The sequence below is a fragment of the Diplotaxodon limnothrissa genome, linkage group LG19, assembly GCF_057381915.1.
Source record: "Diplotaxodon limnothrissa isolate DT_005_m linkage group LG19, D_limnothrissa_male_GT1.1, whole genome shotgun sequence".
In the NCBI taxonomy this organism is placed as follows: Eukaryota; Metazoa; Chordata; class Actinopteri; order Cichliformes; family Cichlidae; genus Diplotaxodon; species Diplotaxodon limnothrissa.
In genome coordinates, this window is record NC_140614.1 from 32983491 (window position 1) to 33003184 (window position 19694).

General features: G+C 43.2%; 1 protein-coding gene across 1 annotated transcript; it reads left to right on the forward strand.

Annotated features, from left to right (window-relative positions):
• Positions 1–1924: 1924 nt before the first annotated feature.
• cep170ba (centrosomal protein 170Ba) lies at positions 1925–18943 on the forward strand. The gene is made up of 19 exons (XM_085342338.1): positions 1925–2099; positions 2986–3123; positions 5385–5474; positions 6244–6322; positions 7045–7103; positions 7542–7698; positions 10265–10393; positions 11426–11917; positions 11996–12900; positions 13062–13220; positions 13649–13787; positions 13907–15478; positions 16190–16436; positions 16744–16867; positions 17298–17408; positions 17493–17581; positions 17979–18072; positions 18159–18210; positions 18314–18943. Exons 2-19 carry the CDS (start codon positions 3019–3021, stop codon positions 18535–18537), a joined length of 4827 nt encoding a protein of 1608 aa, XP_085198464.1. The 5' UTR covers positions 1925–2099; positions 2986–3018; the 3' UTR covers positions 18538–18943.
• The last annotated feature ends 751 nt before the right edge of the window (positions 18944–19694 follow it).

The window sequence follows — 19694 nt, forward strand, 5'->3', positions numbered from 1 at the left end:
TGTCTAAACCTCACTGTGATCACACCCCACAGATAAAACATGGCTAAGTGTGTGTGACAAATGTTCCAGCACTCAGCGCCTCTGACTGTGTCTTGGCCGTGTTCTCCACCTCTGCAAGACTGCTCAGGTCCACGTCTGGAGCTCCACAGCTGGTCTGAGACGAGGAGAGATGCTCCCCCCGGGGCCTCGGGCAGATGGTACAGTCTCTGGAGCAGATGTTGACAGCCAGGGCTCACAGTCTGTCTTTTGGCCAGCTGCAATGCACAGCGCCACACACTGACTGCGAGGTCTGAACCATTGTGGAACTCACCTGACAAAAAAGTCCCTTACCTGATTCCAAGTGCATTTCCCCAACACACATGACAAAGTGTGGTGGTGATGAGGTAAATGTGGGTGAAATGCACATTCCCACATAGATTTGTCTAAAGTTCTCTAAGCTGTATAGACAGATAAACAATATTAAAGTGCTGACCTAACGTGAGATATGCAAAAGCAGAAAAAGTGTAACACCAGCTGCACAGAAAAAGAACCACAGTTACTGTCTGGTTCATGGGAAATTCACACTTTTTACTCTATCCAGTTTCAGTTTCCATCCAGTGATGTCACCGTGAAAGTATATGCTTCTCAGAGATTTGTCTCAGTGCTGACTCATGGCGTCTGTGGAAGAAAGTGGTGAATTGGTGAAAGAGCAGGTTTTAATCGTAACAGAGCTGGGTGTTTTCTGTTTAGAGGGAAAGCCCTCGGAAACCGGTCAGACCTGCTGATTAAAACCTCTTTTAGGTGGAGGGCAAATTCAGCTAAACTCAACCACATTTGCCTCACAGTGAACTTAGTGTTTTGGAGCACATAATGCATGGCCAGTATATGAGAACATTGTTTTCATTGCACTCAAATGCACCATGATTCAGTAAAATATGAAAGTGTTAAAATAAACTGGATGGTTTATACACCCAGTATAAACACAGAAAGTCATTGTGACCTTGTGGCTTCTTTGAAATTTCCTGAATGAATCTCGTGATGAAATCTTTCTTTTTTTTTTTTTTTAACCCGGAGCAGCTCTACTGTAAATTGAAACTAGAGCGCCATCTAATGGGTGCAAGGCTTCTGCCTTTGGATTAATATTTTTTATAGCCTGCCATCATCTCCAGAGTTCTGTTTCAGCGATTATCACCACCTGTTGCAAAGTTAAACGGTGGTATTTTGTGATATTGTTTTTTTTTTAAATTTAACATAGTTTATGAGTTAACATGCGCTTTGCACACTTTTAACTAATGAGCTGATTTTAACGACGACCTCCTATTGTTCGTGCTCTTAGAGGCTGTTTCTCCCAAACGCCTTCATTTCTTCTATTTAGACGGGGATGCGTTGCCAAAGCGAAACACAGGATAAACAAAGTCCGGTCGGGACACGAATAAAGCCGTAGATCGTCTATAAAAGCGGTTACTCACCAGATGGCGACTAGCGCTATGTTGTGCTGCACATGCGCGTCGAAGTTCTGAATTTATTTAGCCAATAGATAACCATTTACTTACGCTACAAATGTCAGATGTTAGAACTTTTCAACTGTATATAAAATAAATTAGGCCCATAAAAAGTCTTAGAAACCACGCTAATAAACATTACACATTTAACAAATTCAGGGCAGCCGACATTAAAGAGAAATGTATAAATAAATTAATAAAATGAAAAAATAAAGAAGGTAGGTAGACATTTTTGATATTTTAAAAAAAATATACAACACTCTTCCTCTGGACACGACCCTTAGCTTTCAGCTTGAAGCCGCCGCCATCTTTTCTGCTCCCGGAACCCGGACAGAGTGAGAGCTCTTACTCTCCTCTAACCTCTCGGAGAGAAAAAAAACGCTTTTGATGGGGACTTGTCAAGCTACGTCAGCCCGACGGGAGGAGACGCGTTTGAGGTTTGAGTTTCGTCCGGTTGTCATTCCCGCAGGAAGGTAAGGGTGTGAGCGAACTTTACCTGCCCGTTGTCACCTGATGAGCTTGTTGTAAGTGAGTGTCGGTCGGACGTCGAATTTCCAAACTGCTGTGGGACGACAAACACTGGATTCACTCAGGAGTAAAACGGAGAAGGCTTTAAAGGTGAGTCCTTGTTGGGGGAAATCGTTTGGAGATAGCTTATTTCGTTCAAGCCGGAGGCTCACGAGCGTTAGCTAAACAACCTCACCGACAGACTCCCAACAGCTCCCTGTTTTATCAAATAAAAAAAAATTAAAAAATAGTGGTTTATTTACAAGCAGCTTGTAATTTAAAATACAAACACTGGCTTGTATTTTTTGGTTAGCTCGCAAAGGTTACAGGAAGTTAAACCTGAGCTGGAAGTTTGAATTGTTAGCCATCGTTACCTTACTCCTCACAGGAGCCATTTGCAACAAGTTTCCCGGCATGCTTCATCAAAAAGATAAACTCTAACATCTCATATCGCCTTTATTCGATTACGATATCTGCGTTTGTTACTTGTGTGAACATACTCTGCTGTGTAGCCTTTCCTGACGAGTGAAAATCTAGCTACAAAAATGGGATCCGTTTTTTTATGGCATTAGCTGGTAGTAATACAGCCAGACACAGCTGGTTGGATAAAAAGATCCTCTCATTGCAGTGAGGGTTTTTCTTTGCCCTTAAAAAAAATGATATTCAATATTGTTCAGATAGTAGCAAAATATGATTAATCCCAAAGGTTTGAAAGTTCCTGCCAAAACAGAGTCATCAACTTTATTAAGTGAAATTAAACAAAATATGACCAAACAAAATAGCTGGAGGAAAAAATACACAAGAAATTACAATGACTAATACTGCCTAAAAAGCTTGATATAAAATACTGACAAAAATCAGTGAAACAAATAATTATAAATGGAATATAAATAGCCTATTTAAAATGAAGAACAAGCACAGCAAATTTCAGATAACATTAAATTAGCATAAAGATTTTTTGCCATCCTAGATCTATTTGGTTGTCGTCTTTTCCCAGGATGCCAAGAAGCTCCTGACTCGCAACCCCAACATGAGTGTGACATCATGGTTTCTGGTGAGCAGCTCTGGCACGCGTCACAGGCTGCCACGCGAGATGATCTTCGTCGGTCGGGACGACTGCGAGCTCATGCTCCAGGTGAGTGTCACGCAGAGTGTCGTACGTGACGTTCAGGATGCTCAGGATAAGTTGCATTACTCTGCACTGATGTCTGACAGGACAGCTGGTCACACAAGTATGCGAAAAACCAGCAGGAGGCTTCTGGCATGCGTCACCTGGTTAGGTGTCTAACCAGGTGACGGTGTCTTCACTCAAAGTTGCCCCTCGCAGCCTCACAAACAATGACTTAAAAACTCAACTAAAGCATTCCCATGTGTTGCTTTTCCATGCTCTGTGTGCCACAAACACAATTTCTTTGTGGTTTTTGTGTAATATTCTCCTCCCATTTTCTTCTCGCTCTGTGTTTAGACCAGCGAAGGAAGAATGTTGCCTCGGCAGCAGTTGTTTATACTTTCCTTAGTTTGTGCGTTATGTGCAGAAAAGCCCCGCAAACCACAGAGTTGCTTATGTCCACATTTAGGCGTCGCCGCCTCATCTTTTTCCCCAGCTTGAAGCGATGCAGATATTTCTAGTGCTTGGGGCTTCTTCCTGACTTGGCACATAGCCCATTCCTGCCCTATATTGTCTTTAATGTCTTAAATGTTTTGGGTTTCTTGGGGAGTTTTTTTCCTCCCTCATTCACATTGTATCTGAAAGATTACAAGAAGAGAATCCCATTTGGCATGAGAGGCACGGATCCAGCTTAAGGGAAATTTTATCAAACCGCACAATTAAGGACCTCGCCTTGAAAGTTTGGACTTTCCATGAGTACTAGTGTTTGATCAGTCTGTATCTCCATGAGAAGTAATTAGACCGTACGCCTCTACAATGATACTGAGTGCCTTTTGTTTCTAATTCAGTGGCCTGTTATTGTTTCTTAAGCCAGAGATACGTTGTTTTCCTCTGATAAAGGGTGCAAAGGGAAGTTAAGGACTAAGAGTTATGAATTCAGATCTGTTAAACTAATCGACAAATTGATTAACCAACACTAAAAACTTAAAGTAAGTTATTTAAAAGGCGACCAATTGAGCTGATTAACACAGGCAGTACAGACTGCCTCCGACTGCTGTTTATCCCAGTTAGGGTTTGGTTTGGAACAGTTTGTGACAAGCCCATAAATTGTCCATTGAATGACAGTGTTAATTTTGCAGACAAGTTTGGCACTCAGTGAGTTCGCTTGTGCTGAGGCCCTAATGAGGAGAGAAGAAAAAGTGAGTCAGTCTGAATCACTGGCTTAGCCTGAACTTAATTGATGAAGACGCATTTTTACTCTGCTTAATAGAATAGAATAGAATAGCCCTTTTATTGTTGTTGTACATGTACAACAAAATTGTGGGTACTCCACACAACTGTGTAATAGCAGATGCGTGCACAGAAACTTCAGCATTCAGAGAAGATTTTGGTAGATTAGGGCGAATAGTTAGTTTAGGGCGCGTTGGCACATCCAAAAGAAAATTCCTGTTTCAATCCCATCCATCCATCTTCTTATCCACTTCAGGGTTGTCATCGGTGGAGAGGTTGCCAGTCTATCACAAAACTAACACAGAAACACCACAACTATTCACACCTTTTATCAGTTTAGACTTGCCGGTTAACTTGATCTTGTGCATGTCTGTGCGCTGTGGGAGGAAGCCAAACAGCTCCAGCCTGATGGTGGACCTTCTTGGTGCGAGGCAGCAGTGCTACCCGCTGCTCCATCTCATGCTTGGGTTTCCTAATGAAAATATTTGTGCACAGTTTTGTTAATTGGGATTGTGTGTAAACCAGAATAAAGGACTTTTTAGGTATCAAAAATAACTACTGCGGCACAGCAGTGCAGTGCTGTTGCCTCGCAGCATAAAGGTCCCAGGTCTGCATGCTGACTGGCAGTGACCTTTTCACTATAGAGGTGGCACGTTCTCTCTGAGTACTCTGTTTTTTCCCCTCGCAGTCCAGATACATTTATGTTAAGTCGACTGCTGATTCTAACGTGGCTGTAGGTGTGACTTTGAGCATGAATGGTTAGCTCTCTCTCTCTGTGTTAGCCCTGTGATGACCTGGCAACCTGTTCAAAGTGTACACCACCTCAACCCAAAACTGAATAAGCTGTTAAACTGACATAATTTCTGATAGACTCAGTGCCTATGGTGCATATCGGTAAAATTCGTACTGTCGCCACCTTCCAGAATCCCAGTTGTAAGCCTGGAAAATCTTACCTTGGGATCTCAATTTAGAATCTAAATAAATGATCACAAATTTCATGTCATGTAATCAAGTTGTCAGCACATCATGCACTTTTTTTTTTTCCACATTTGTTTCAGTCTCGCAGTGTGGATAAACAGCATGCTGTCATCAACTATGACCCAAATACAGATGAGCACATGGTGAAGGACCTGGGCAGCTTGAACGGGGTGAGTGGGTCTGTCTTTACTTCCAAACTTTGTACTTCAGCTTGTGCAAAAAACAACAAAAAAAGTCTCTGGTATCACCGAAGGCTCGTGTTTCAACTGCAGTAAATCCCTTAGTACAAAAATGTGTGTGTGTGCAAACGGTTGGGCAAACAGTGACCATTCCCCCCAAAAAAAGAAAATCTTTCGATCTCACCCTGTTCCCTTGTCTCTCTGCTGCTGTTGCCACTTCACTGCACCATTATCCAAATGAAATCCTGAGCTGAGCCGTGGGAGAAACCGTTCATTGTTCTCAGTGTTTCTTTTGGCCTTAGTAACTGCAGCTAAACTAATCAGAGCAGAACAGTACGAGGGCCTATAACTGAAATCCTTCCCTAATTACCTTTGTTTAGTCTGTGTAGAATGAGAGCTACTGTTTGGTGCACAGTGTTATCCTTGTTTCTTTACTTTTAATCATCTAAAGATAAATTGAGTAACTCCTCTAACCATCTGTTAGTTAAGGGAGAAGTTAAAACAAATTGATGAACAAATTGCACATGTTTCTTTCCACCTGGCCATTTTATAAAAGCTTACTGACATTGCATAACAACATAATCTCATCAGAGTTTTAACGTGTTGGTGGATTAACTTTCAATGGGAAAGGTCCGCTGGCAAAGCACCTTACGGTATCCGAGTGCTTGGAATTAGAAGGCCTGTCACCTGTGAGTCATTACCTTCATTAGCGAATGAACAGTGAATGTTATGAATTTTGTTTTGTTTTTCTGTTTTGCAGACATTTGTGAACGACCTCAGAATCCCAGACCAGACATATATCACCCTAAAGCTGTCAGATGTCATTCGCTTTGGTTATGATATCCTTTTTTTATACTTATGTTTTAAACTTTATGCATTTTTATTTTTTTTAATTCTGTTGGCTTAATCATCATTGGACGTGTATCATTCATACATTATCCAGACTTTCTGCTTTTGTTTTCATTGGTCTTTGGTATTCAACACAGAAAAGGACCAGGGGTCAGCAGCACTTTTTCTCACATTTATTACATTTTTTTTCTCCACCTTGATCTACTGGCATGAAAATCCTGTGTGTTTTTCAGCCAGGATAGTGAACTGTTGACCGGAAGCCGCCTGCGCCCTTTGACCTCAGGAGAAAACTAATGAGTGGTGAAATGTATGTTAGATAACACAAAGCAACACTGTTCAGTGTACAGATACATGTAGACATGCTTTGTCGTTAGAGGTGAAGGGGCACAGTTTCGAGAAGTAATTCACTGCTATAAATACATTTATAGCTTTATAGGTGATGTCTCTTGATGTTTATCTGTTGTCTCATCAGTTTAGAACTGATAAGTTTCGTGATAGTGCTACAAGACAGTAAACCAGTTCACTTATTTTTTGGTTATAATAAAGATTTATTTGTTGTCTTGGTGCAAACGGAGAAATGAGCAACATTTCTGATTTTTCAATCAGAAAAAAGTAATGGTCAGTGCTCAGTATTTTCCAGTCAGGACATCTCTAATATCTAATTGTTTGAAAAGAAAAATATGTAGATTGTTTCCTTTAACTCCATCTGTACATGTGCATGTGTATATCCTGGAAAAGAGTCAACACAAAGTCCCGGAGGAAGCGCTTAAAGTAAGTAAGAGTAAGCTTCCTTTTTTAATCGTCAGTGCTCGACTGTCTTCAGCGATAGCTGTTTGCTGTAGATCCCTACTGAGAAAGACTAACATTATTTTGGTATTAAATAATATGTTAAAATAGTCACAATCTTCCCAGGCCAACTCCTACCATGGCAAACTAGAGCTTAATTATCTACAATAAATTTTTTCTTTCATATTAAATTAAATAACTTAACACTTAAAGTCATTTCTGCATGTTTAATGATGCTAGTTACTGTAGCTGAATTCAATTAAAATAAAAATGATGCATGTGTAATATTTAGAAGTTGAAGCTTGAGTCTCTGGTGGATATTCTTCCTTACAGTGTGTATATGTTAGGACCGTTACAGCTGTACTGATTGTTGGCGGAAGGTTTTTCACATCCTGCTTCCCTCCTGTCTGTGTGTGTGTGCAGCATGAGAAGTACACAAGCCAGTTGCAGCTTAGCATAAAAGCCCTGGAGGCCAAGGCAAAGGAAAAACTGCACTTCCAGCACTCAGAGAAGAGCAAAGACTCTTTATCCAATGCCAAACTCCAGGACAAAGCTGAGTGTAAAGCCCACTCCCTCACAGGTAAATAATTCTATCCACACAGTTCATTTGTTAGAAGGAAGGTTGCAGGTTTTATGATAACAGAAGTAGATAAATTGTTCTGGGTGCATGAGAGAAACAGTTTTAAATGAAGTGGATTTGAATAGCTTGGTCCCACATACATGAGGAAGAGGAAGTCTGCTTGAGTCTCCATGTACTGCATGACTTTGGCCATAGATCCCTCGATAGGATGATGGCTTCTCTTATTAAGAGCTTCCCTGCTGTGGGATTAGGATGCCATGTGAGTAGAGAGGCTGATGCTACAATCCTGTGGTGTCGGTAAAAAAGTAGATCTTGACATCCCAGGGTTGCCAGAGTAAGTATACATGAGTAAGGGCTTTGCAGACAAGCAGAGGGGTAAAGAGTTAAGGACAAACAGTCTTATCTCAGTCAGACATGCCTGACGGTGGTTCAGCCACGTGCTGTAGAATTAGAAAGGTCTGTAGGTTTTTAGTCCCAGCTTGGCACTTCTGTCCATGTAGGTGATGGTAGATCTGTCACTGCTGATATTTCCAGTTCTTTCACACCCTCTTTACTCTGACATGTACTTAGTGAATTTATTATTTCACTCTATGTCAACAGCAGAACTGTTAAGTTAGGCATTTTATGAATGAAGCTTATTCACACCGATGAAACGTTTTCCAGCTGTAGTTAATCTAGCAAGCAGCAGCCTTGTGCTTTCTGCTCCATAATCAGGCCTTTGAGCTTAGAAGGAAAACTACAACTGTGCCTAAAATAGGACTTTTCCAGCACACGCCTCATGTTTCTCATAGCTGTGTAATTGACTGCGGCACTGCGAGAAACTCTTCTTTTGTTAGCTTTTTTTTTTTAGTAAACATCACTTTGGAGCAGAGTGTGATTATGTTGCCTGCAAGTATGAGTTCATTATTTGCAAGACATCTTTCAGTGCAAACTCTATATTTACTTGTTGCTACGCAGTTACTGCCTGCACTCAAAGGAGTCTGTGCTGGTGTGAAAGTGTCCACTGCTGTCGTGCTAAATCTACAGCCTCAGTGAGAGAAGCATGTTAGAGAAAATGAGTACACGCTTTTTAAAGTGTCACTTTCATTCATGTTGAGTTTGTTTGATGTAGGAAAGTCTCTTTGCCTCACAGAGACCGAGCTTGCATATCTCTGTTGACAAATGCTGATGCAAATTCAGTCTCTTTGGCTGAGCTTGTTTAAGGTCTTGATATGTTATTTTGCCTCATATTAGGTTTGTTTTCTTTTAATTCTGACAAGCCTCGTAGAGAAGGGAAAAAAAAGACGTGTGTGTCTTTTTCTGTGCTTGTTTTCCCCTGCAGCTGTACAGGATGTGGAGTGACTCCAATCCTCCAGCTGTCTGCAGCACAGGACACTTCACTTGTACAGTGTGTGACTCAGTCGGGCCTACATTACTGTGCCAGGACCCAGGGCTATTTAGTATTGAGAGGAAAAAAAGAGGGCATGAAATTAACAGTTCAGCGTTCCCAGTGGTTGCTCTTGTAGTGGCTTCCTTTTTAAAGTTTCCATACTTAACAAATCCAGTAAGTTATAACAATAGCTAAAACAAAAATTCACTTTTTTTGCTTTTTAACTACCTCCAAACACAGTACCTAATGTCCCTAATAACTGCCACCTTTATTTTGGGAGATTATGTCCCGTCTTTGTTGTACCTCTGTGTCTGTGCACAGTTTGAGATGCCAAATAATACACTTAGCATAACCTTGCTCTGTGTACTGAAGCTGCTACACTCGCCCACATTTTCTTTAGCTAAAAGGGGAAGATTAAATAAGTGGAAAGGAATCTGTAACGTGCCCCTCTGCCTCTTCGGTCACTGTGTTGATGTCTTATTGTGTGTGTCCAAGGCAACAGTGGTCAAGTGCTGCTGATACTTGGGATTGTGCAGCCACATTAAACTCAGAAGAGCTTGTTTATCCTATTTATCAGGCCAAACGGCAGCTTCTAGATGATCTGATTAGTAGAGGCTGGCTGGCTTGTGTGGAACAGTATGCCAGGTTATATGGCAAGTCTTGCTAAACACATATCATCAGCAAATTTAGCCAAGCTAACTAGTCTCAAATTTAAGAGAATATATGCAGAGACCTCTGTATACATAAAGCCTTTGCGTGCCCAGCTTACTCCATATCCTGGACCGATTTCTTCCATTTTTCCTATAAAGATTAGGATTAGCTGTACTGTCCTCACATGAGGAGGATTATGTTTTGGTGGTTTGCTGATACATCTGGCATCACAGTTTGACCTCCCTACCCCCACTACACTCTCTGTGTCATGGGAATGTGTGGGAGCTCTGAAACATCCAAAGGCCACTTGCAGCGTGAGGCTTTGTTTCTGAGCTCCAGCATTGTGTAACTTTTTATTGTTGCAACGTCAAACAAAACACTGTTTTGTCATGTGACTAACAAACTTATTGGATTATAAAACCAAGCAGTGGTTTAAATTCACGTCTTTGTTGGCTCTTTCTTTGTTCCTACCATTCCTCCCTGCACCTTTTAGTATATTATGTACCTGATTGTGTTTGTGTCTGTCTGTGGGCTTTTTCCTGCTAGCCTCCACAGATGCTCCGATATCCAAGCCCACGCCTCTGTATGGCCAGCCTTCCTGGTGGGGAGAAGATGAGGACCCGGCCAACAAAAAGGAGAGCAGAGGTGGAAAATTTCCAGAGAAGGAATCTCCAGGTCAGTGAATCTGTCTTATATTTCTACATGCAATCACTGTAAACTCCTTTCATTTGGTGTATGCCTTCAGAAGTGTTTGTCTTTACAAGCAGAATGTATTTTATATTAGTGATTTAATTGCATTTATTGGATATTCCCATGTTTGTGAATTAGATTTAAAGTTGCCTTTTTTGTGGCATTTGATGTTCTCTGTGGGTCACTGAGAGGTAGATGGTGTTAAGCCCAAGGCAGGTCCCTGGCTGTCAGTTGTGGACTGATAGCCAGGCCAAACCAGTGGCTGTCTGCCTCATGATGGATTATGACCATCTAAGCCGATGATGGTGATTGTTCTCCTCACGTTGCCCAGACTGAAACAGATTATTCCCCCTCAACTACCCTCCACTGGACTCTGAACTCCTAAAGTGGTATTTGGCCACACCCAGCTGGCATCCAAAGACCAATCACATGATTTGTTTTCCCAGCCTACCGTCTGGAACCCATCCATCCGCTTCCGCTTCTCCTTTTCAGGGTCGCGGGGGGCGCTGGAGCCTATCCCAGCTGTCATAGGGCGAGAGGCGGGGTCCACCCTGGACAGGTCGCCAGTCTGTCGCAGGGCTAACACACAGGGACAGACAACCATTCACACTCACATTCACTCGCACATTCACACCTAGTGACAATTTGGATTATCCAATCAACCTATCCCCACAAGCTGCATGTCTTTGGACGGTGGGAGGAAGCCGGAGTACCCGGAGAGAACCCACGCAAACACGGGGAGAACATGCAAACTCCACACAGAAAGACCCCGGCCTGATGGTGGAATTGAACTCAGGACCTTCTTGCTGTGCGGCAACAGTGCTAACCACCGTGCTGCCCCACCGTCTGGAACCTTCATGTTATTTATGGCTCTTATTTTCAGGAAATGTTTAGTGGTTATGCTTTAAGAGATTTACATAAATCTGAGTTCCTTTAACTTTGAGTTAGGAACTTTGATATAAGTGTGACAATATTCTAATATTCAGCACACTAAAAGCTTTTTTTTATTGACAACAGAACCTGCTAAAGATGTGCCCACATATGAGAGCAATGGCTCTCTGCCAGACAGTCAGGCTAAGCCCATCTTCTCCTACCGCCGGGAGCCCAGTTACTTTGAGATCCCAACAAAGGAGTTCCAGCAGCGTCCTACCAAGAAACCAGAGTCGCAGGTTCATGAAGTTCCAACAAAAGACACAGCAGATGCCTCTGACTGCATCTCCTCCACCCCCACACCCCCTGTGGTTCAAAGCCACGCATCCTTTACCATCGAATTTGATGAATGCACGCCAGGTAAAATAAAAATCAAGGACCATGTGACCAAGTTTTCTTTCCGTCAGCGTAAGCAACCTTCCACTGAGGTTGCTAGCACACCTACTGAGGTGATGTCAGCAGAGAGTAAAGTTGCTGACTGGCTCGTCCAAAGCAGCGCTAGCATGATGGGAAAGAGCTCGCAAGATGAAGATGTGTGCAGCACAAACAGTGACCCATCTCTTCTGAAGACCACCAAGAGTGAGTCTCTTATACACCATCTGTTTACTCTAGTTTTAGATGAAATACTGTGTTAACTTGTTCTCCTTCCATCAACAGCAAACTACCATGAAGATGGTTCTCAAAGTGATTCGGGGCACCCAGCACTCAATGGAAATAACTTTCTCCAGTTAGAACATCAGGATTCTCCACAAGCCTTGAGAGCTTCCCCACCACAGCAATTTCTCTCCCCTGACTCAGTGGAGCCTGTGTCTGGCTCTCCACCAGAGTCCCAGTCCCTTTCCAGTCTTGCTAAAGCTGAGCCCCACCCAGCCTTTGTGATTGAATTCATTGACGACAACCAGAGAAAGAAGCGTTCCCAGTCCATCAATATCATGGCCCCACCAGAACCCTCCAGTCTCAGGCCACAGCTGGAGAAAGTAAAGAAAAGCTCAAGTCCGACTGGGGAGAGACAAGTCACACCTCCATCTTCCACCACTACTCCACCAACCCAACGGTACACTATCCCCCTGAAGGGCCCTGCTTCTATGGGCTCCCAAAGAGCTGACTCTCTACGAAGGGAAAAGACTGAAGAACGGATCAGCACCAGCCTTTCCTCCCGCTCATCCTCATCTGTGTCCGCAAGACCATTTAGCAGCGTGGGCCGCAAATCTAAACTCACCCAGGAGTTTACTGCTGAATTACTGAAACAAGCAAAGGAGATCTCTTCTGCCACCTGGGAGAGAAATACTACAGCATCTAAAGCAGGGTCAGGGCCAGCATCACAGTCTGGCCAAATTACCACTAGCCCCGCTCATTTCCAGCCTCAAACTTCCTCGCCAATTCATAAACCTGTCCCCCTCAAGGCTCCTGTTATGCCCCCAGCATCTCAAAGTTTTGACGTTAAGAGCCCCACAGGCCCCAGAAATGAAGAGGAGGACAGTCTGAGTGACGCAGGAACCTACACTATTGAAACAGATGTTCACGATAAGGAGCTGGAAGAGGCACGGAGCAAGATTGACCAGGCAAGTTCTTTCACGTATGCTCGTTTTAAAAGAAATAAGGCAGCTTTGCTAATTACCGGTCTCCTCGTGTTTCTCGGAGTGAAGTCCTGAGCCATGAACATTAGCAGTCCTGCTTTGCCTCTCTGTGCACTTATCCACTTGCAATGCTTTGTTCCTGACAGGTGTTTGGTGTCGTTGACAGCCCAGAGCGAACGAACCTGAGTGAAGCAGAAACACCGTCAGCATTTAGGCCTGTTATTGTTCAGGGCAGGGAGGAGCATAGTCAGAAAAGTTGTGGGGAGGTGAGGCCAGCTCCAGAGCAGGGACAGAGTCTGGTGAAGGTAAACTTTCCTGCTCAGGGTTGAATGATGAATTGATAGATGATTGATCATTTTAATGTAACAATGATTATTTTCAGTCGGTAAGACTCAAGTGTCTGATTGCACCAATCGGGATGTAGTGCTTCCTTGATTTGCCTTCTTGGTTTTTGCTCTTTTTTCGGTGTCTCTCTTTTGATTTGTGCACTTGCCTCTTCTTTGCACACAGGCTCTGGGTTCATGATCGTTTGGGTTTTTCTTTTCTAACCAAATAAAAGAAAACAGAAAACCAAACCACGTGTTTAGTACAACATGTTAGGGTTCAAGTGCATACAGCACTTGAACCAGATTGCTCTTTTGGAATTTATAATAACTGGAACTAAGGGAATTATATTTTTAACAGTTTTGCTATTTTTAACAGTAATGAATAACTTGTATGCCATCTTTTACAGGTTCAGTCAGGAGGTGCAGTCTTACAGGGGGCTCCTAAGTGGATGTCTTGCTGGGCCAGCTTGGCAGACAGCTATGCAGAATCTGGGCCTTCGTCCGGCCTCTTTGACATCCATTCCCAGATGGGACTGTCAGAAGGGGGTAAGCCACCTAACCAGCCATTGCTCTATTTGAAATGATAATGAGACACCCTGATGAATATGAATGATATTCAGCGTCATCGTCTGTGGTTAATATGCATTAAAACTGTTCCACTTCAGCACGAGGCACAATCGTCCACAAGGCTACGCTCAGCCAAAGCCAAGAAAGAGTTCAGCGCGGCCTGCAGCTGACATCACCGGGGGAGAAGAGTGACATTCCAGCTCCCAGCATTCATGTTCATTATGACCCAAATTCAACATTTGATGTTGAAGATAACAGCTTGGGGGTCCCTGACGCTCAAGACGGCATTCACAGGTTAACTGTGCAGGACGATGTAGAGCCTGACAGCCTGAGTGATGCCAGCAAGTCAGATGATGGATCTATTGTAGAGCAGAAGAGGAAGCCTCTGTCGGACCAAAATGGAGACAAGCGCACGCTCCCGGCCAAGTCTACATCTTTTTACATCGGGTCAGAGGAGGAGGTGGTGCCCAAAGCTAGAACTCCTAAGGCTGAGAGAAAACAGGTGACCAAAACCTTTTCAACAGCCACTCTGACCAAACTGAGAGGCAGTCAGGAGTCTGCAAGAGTCAAACCTGTTGTATCAGCTCCTGTACTGAGCCAGGCAACACAGAGGCCAGAGGGTAAAGAAGCATCCCCGTTATTCAGACAGGAGAGCTTCACGAAGGAGCGATCTAGCAGCACCAGGTTGCCTAACATCTCTAGCCAGCCTGCTCAAAGAGATCTAAACCCTGAATTACTGCAGAGAGCTAACAGTCAGGACACGCATTCATTTCTCAAAGAGACTGAAGATGTTCTGGCTGTACTGGAAGCCAAACTCCAAGCAGGACAAACCAACACTCCATCTCCTGTTATGGACTCTCTTTCTGGGGAGTCTGATGTGGACACCTCCAGTACAGTCAGCCAACACAGCAGTAAGACAAAGCCAAGCACACTAACAAAAAAAGTGTCGGTCAGTGGCCTCCAGAGAGAGAGGTCTTCAGCTAGCCTAACTAGTCAGGATTCGACTCAGCAGTCCTCAGAAAAGCACCGTACTCAGGAAGCAGAAAGGAGCAACAGGACTGAACCTCTGAGGAGGCCAGTCGGATTGAGACGCAGTGTGGGAAAACGTGGTTCCACAGACCTAAGTGATGACCACCAGAGCTTACCATACTCTGATCAGGAGTCAAACAGCAAACAAACACGCAAATACACAATTCCCCTTCAGAAGGAGGATACCAAGAGCTCCAGAGTGTCCCAGGCACTGAGTCGTGCCAACAGTCTATCAGCCCCAAGACCCACCAGGACTTCCATGCTGCGCCGGGCTCGCCTCGGAGAGGCCTCAGACAACGAGGGCACAGAGACTGATAAGCTGTACCAGGAGGCCAACAACACCCCAGCTAAGCAGCCCCAGGAAGCCAAGAAACTCTCCAGGCTGGATATGCTGGCCATGCCTCGGAAACGGACGAGCTCATTTAACACACCCAGTGACAACGAGGCCTCCTCCACCCCACAGTGGACAGGCAGAAGCACAGGATTTTCCAACCGCAGCGCAGAGCTGGGTGTCAGCTCCACTCGTAGGGCCTCTGGTCCAGGGCCAAAGCCGGGAGAAAGGCCACAGAAGGCAGCACTCAACAGAACTCCAATCACTCGTGTTCGCTCCAGCAGTGCCAAATATGCCAGCAGCACAGCAAGTAAGTATAGTACCGGCACTTACACACCATCTGTTCTTATATATTTAAGTGCAGGGCCTTATCAGCCATAAAAATGAACTCGGATTTAGCATTGTGGGAATGACATGCCTGCAATGTGTGTCAGACATGACAGAGAATTGGTCTGAAGCCTTTATAAGTCTCAGCTAATATAACCGATTTCTCAGCTCTGCAATTAAGAACTTTTTCATCAAACAACAGCTGTGTGTGAAGGAAACTAACACTAATATTAATTCTCCAATGTTCAATATCTTTCATCTGCACAGTGTACACTCATTGAAGTGAAGGCTGGATTGCCGTTTCTTTATGCAGCCGTGCTTTGAGAGTGTATTACTGGTCCTGACTTTAACACAATATGTTTCACATTACAAATCAACTTGTATTATTTTTTAAACTCATTTATTCCTATCTGTACTCAGCCGCTGTACTGTGGAAGTCTAGTGTTCATTTGAGTTTGGTTCAGACCCCCCCTTAAAAACAACAACAGTAAATTGTTGGAAAGTCATGAAGACTTCCACAGCATCATGTCTGTCTCTTGTTCGGGGAAATGTTTTGGGGGTTTCTATTAAAACACTCAGTGGGGTTTTTTTCTTTTTCTTGGTGGTTCTTTCATGGCATCTCTTTCTCTCTCTCCTGTTTTCCCAACTTATTTGTCCTCGTCTTCCAAAACTCTAACCAATTCACAACACCAAGGCTCTAGGCGACGACAGAAAGGCTCTGACTATACCTCTACCTCAGATGAGGAGTACGACTCAAACCAGAGCACTCCTAAACACAAACGCTCCCAACCTTCCTCAGCTTCTCATAGCCCACGCAATCCGGTTCGGCCGCAGCCGATCGTGGCCCTGCGCCCGAAACACCGCGGCAGAGACTCTGAAGAGGAGACCAACGAGGGAGATGCCTTCCACAACTGGTCCACACACAGTGCTGAGATTGCACGGTAAGAAATATGACAGGCTGGGCGTTTCTGGTGTGAATACTTGGGTTTTCCAGCAAACGCAAACAGTTTTAAGCATTTATTTTTGTTTCATTAGTTAAGGGTTGTGTGAAAAATCACAGTAGATGATGATTTTTATCTGTTCAAACAGTTAATTTACTTCACTGCAACACTAAACTTGAATATATATTATTGGATATTTCCTTTAGTTTCTTGCAAAAATATTTGCATTGACTTTGTTGTGGAGAATTGGTTTAAAAGGAATACTTAAATTCAATACAATATGGATTTATTAATTTTTTTATTGAAGGTTGAGTCAAGATCTGGCCAAAGACTTGGCAATATTAGCCAGAGAGATCCACGATGTAGCGGGTGATGGCGAGCCCGGAGAGGAGTGCAGTGCACCAGGCTCCACGGCGGTTTCTTATGAACAGGTACCGTTGTTACCTTAAACTTCAAGTGAACGAGTGAGGGCATTTTTGACGGCAGTCATGTGTTAACATGTGCTGTTATGATGTTTTTAATTGTAAAGCCATTTCCTGCTATGGATTTGTTTACCTCTCTTACAGCTTTGGTATTTGTTTTAAAGGAATTGGCTCATAATTGAAAATTATATGGGACCATTTATGACTTAAACATTTTTTTTGTGGTTTCCACCACATTTTAAAATTTTACAGTGATTCATAGCTTATAGACCGATATTAGCCCAAAGTGACGATGAAAGAGCTCAGATGAAGATGATTCTAGTCATCTCTTTTTAAATAAAATAAAGGAAAACCATAGTTACACTAAGTCTTCTAATGCATTTACCTGCCATTAAAAAATAAAAAACGTATTTCTTTATTTCATCTTTTTCTTGATCAGCATGTTTCAGAGGCTAACAGTTACCAGAAAGTCCCCCCAAGTTCTGCACCATTAGGGGAAGCTGAGCAGAGCTGGAGTGACCGTGAACACAACTCCAGGAGCAGAGAAGAGGTCAGACATGATCAGTTGCTTCTCCTTTAGATATCCTGTAACGAGAGCTCTTTTATAAAAGTGTTTTATTGTTGTCCCCCTCAGGGCGTTGTGGACACTGCGATGCTGAATCCGGTGTCTCAGGTCATAATTGCTATCAGAGAAAACACGGAGCAGCTCGCTGACAAAATGAAGTAAGATACTAAGAAGAGCAGACACCATGAACACTTAAACTCCTCTCTTTCCATTCCTGATCTGGCTTTGATGAAAAACTTTATTGATCCTGTCTGACAGCCAGACTGCAGTGAGCATCAGCTCTAATTTAATTACTGTAACTTAGTGAGTCAGCTCACAGACAGATTGGCTGACGATATGGGACCAAGAGCAGAGATCTAATCTAAGTAAATGAGACACAGATGAAAAAACTGTTTCCTCTGCTACATGCGGCTTCAGCTTGTCTTTTCCTGGTCGTTATTTGGTAATGTTTCAGACGTCAAACGAAAGCTGTGGCTTACTTTTGCTGTGATAAATTCTGCAAAATGATCAGTGTCAGAGAGCAGAACGTTGACTGAAAGGCACCTCTGCACACAGGGTGATGTTCCAGGACAGAGTGGATATCTGGGAAGAGATTGAGGCCAAGGTCGATTCTGAAAATAATGTCCCGTTTGCAAAAACATCCAACAAGGTTAGTGTGCTTTTGGTTGAATGACAGGATAAACACATGCTGGTAAACACTGCATGTTTGAGCCAAGTTAGACGTCTGTGTTTCAGGAAATCTCATCTATCTTGAAAGAACTCAGGAGAGTTCAGAGACAACTCGAAGGTGAGTCATTCAGACCCTTTAGAAACTATTTAAATGGAAATAATTTTAAAATAATTTTCTTGTGGCTGATGACTAATTTCAATTATTTTTTTTTAATATTTAGTCATTAACACAGTCATGGAGCCCAGCTGGCAGCCTGGAGCTACCAAGACCTCAGCCACTGCAGTCTCCTCCTCATCTGGAGTTCACACTAGCAAGCATTCTTCCTCACGAGACTGGAGAACGGTGCACTCCATTTTCAAGCGTGGCGGTGGCCCGAGGCCCAGCGAGAGGGTCAGGAGAGCGGCTGCGACCCCAGACGATGTCAGAGAGGGATATTTAGTCTGAGATCTGGCACAAACACGCAGGTCCAGCCAGTCCACTCCAAACAGCCAGGTGCCAGACCTCTGTGCGCACAAAGGAAACCCAAAGGAGGGAAGTGAGACTTTGTTCACAGAAGTGCATCCTCCTGCACACACAAACACACACACTACTGCACTATAAGCACACCCACCTGTGTAAGGATGTAACACACTGAGAGAGACCACAAAGCTATACTTGATTGTGTGTGTTACAGATAGTCGTCATTATTTGCCAATGTTGTTATCACCAGCACTTTTTTTTTCTTTAATAAAAGATCATCATAATTAGCTGCCCAGAGAAAAACAAGCCTGAACATAATCATCCCAGGGAAGTCTTCAGATACGTCAAACATGTGTGTTTAGTGACAAATCATCATTGAGGAAGTATTTTATTTTTATAATAGCAAGAACTAAAGTTAATACTCGCACATGCTGATATGCTGTGTGCTCCATCCTCAGTAACTCCCCACGCTTATTGTTTTTTGTTTGCCTCCTTCCTCTTTGTGGGGTAGAATGAAAATGTATTTTTTAGGGGATTTTTTCCTGAGACACTGGTATTTTGTAACTGACACAGCACGGCTGTAGGTACGAGTTAGTCGCCTTTTGTGCCAGAATAGTTTGTTACTATTACGCAATCGCTACAAGCCAATTTTGTGTGCACGCTGGTACTATTTCCCTCGTCGGCACTACGCTTTTGTCCAACAGAGGGTGAAAAAAATCCACTTCAGGAGTGTGCAATCTAAATGGAGGAACGGGTGTGCTCTATAAGTAAATCAGCAAGCAATCACAAACTCTGGCTGCAGCTTTAGAGTATTCCCAGCCCTTCTAACTTTTGTAAAATTTCTTATTTTTATATTTGTGTCAAACACTTTGGGAGCTTTGGATTGTTTTCCACGCCTCAAGCAAAATTTGGCTCCAAGGTTTGTCCAAAGACGAACACGATTTCAAGGACGAGAAATGTGTCGTCTTTATCTGTTTCTGCACGACACCTCGGCCCTTCGAGTCGTGAGAGATGTAATGTTATTTATGACCAAGTAAATTGTATGAAATTGTTAAAAAATTTTGATGATAGCAGCTGATTTGTTAACGTGTGTGTAAATGTCTAAAGATCGTCTACACGTCCTACAGGTTACCTCTCAATCT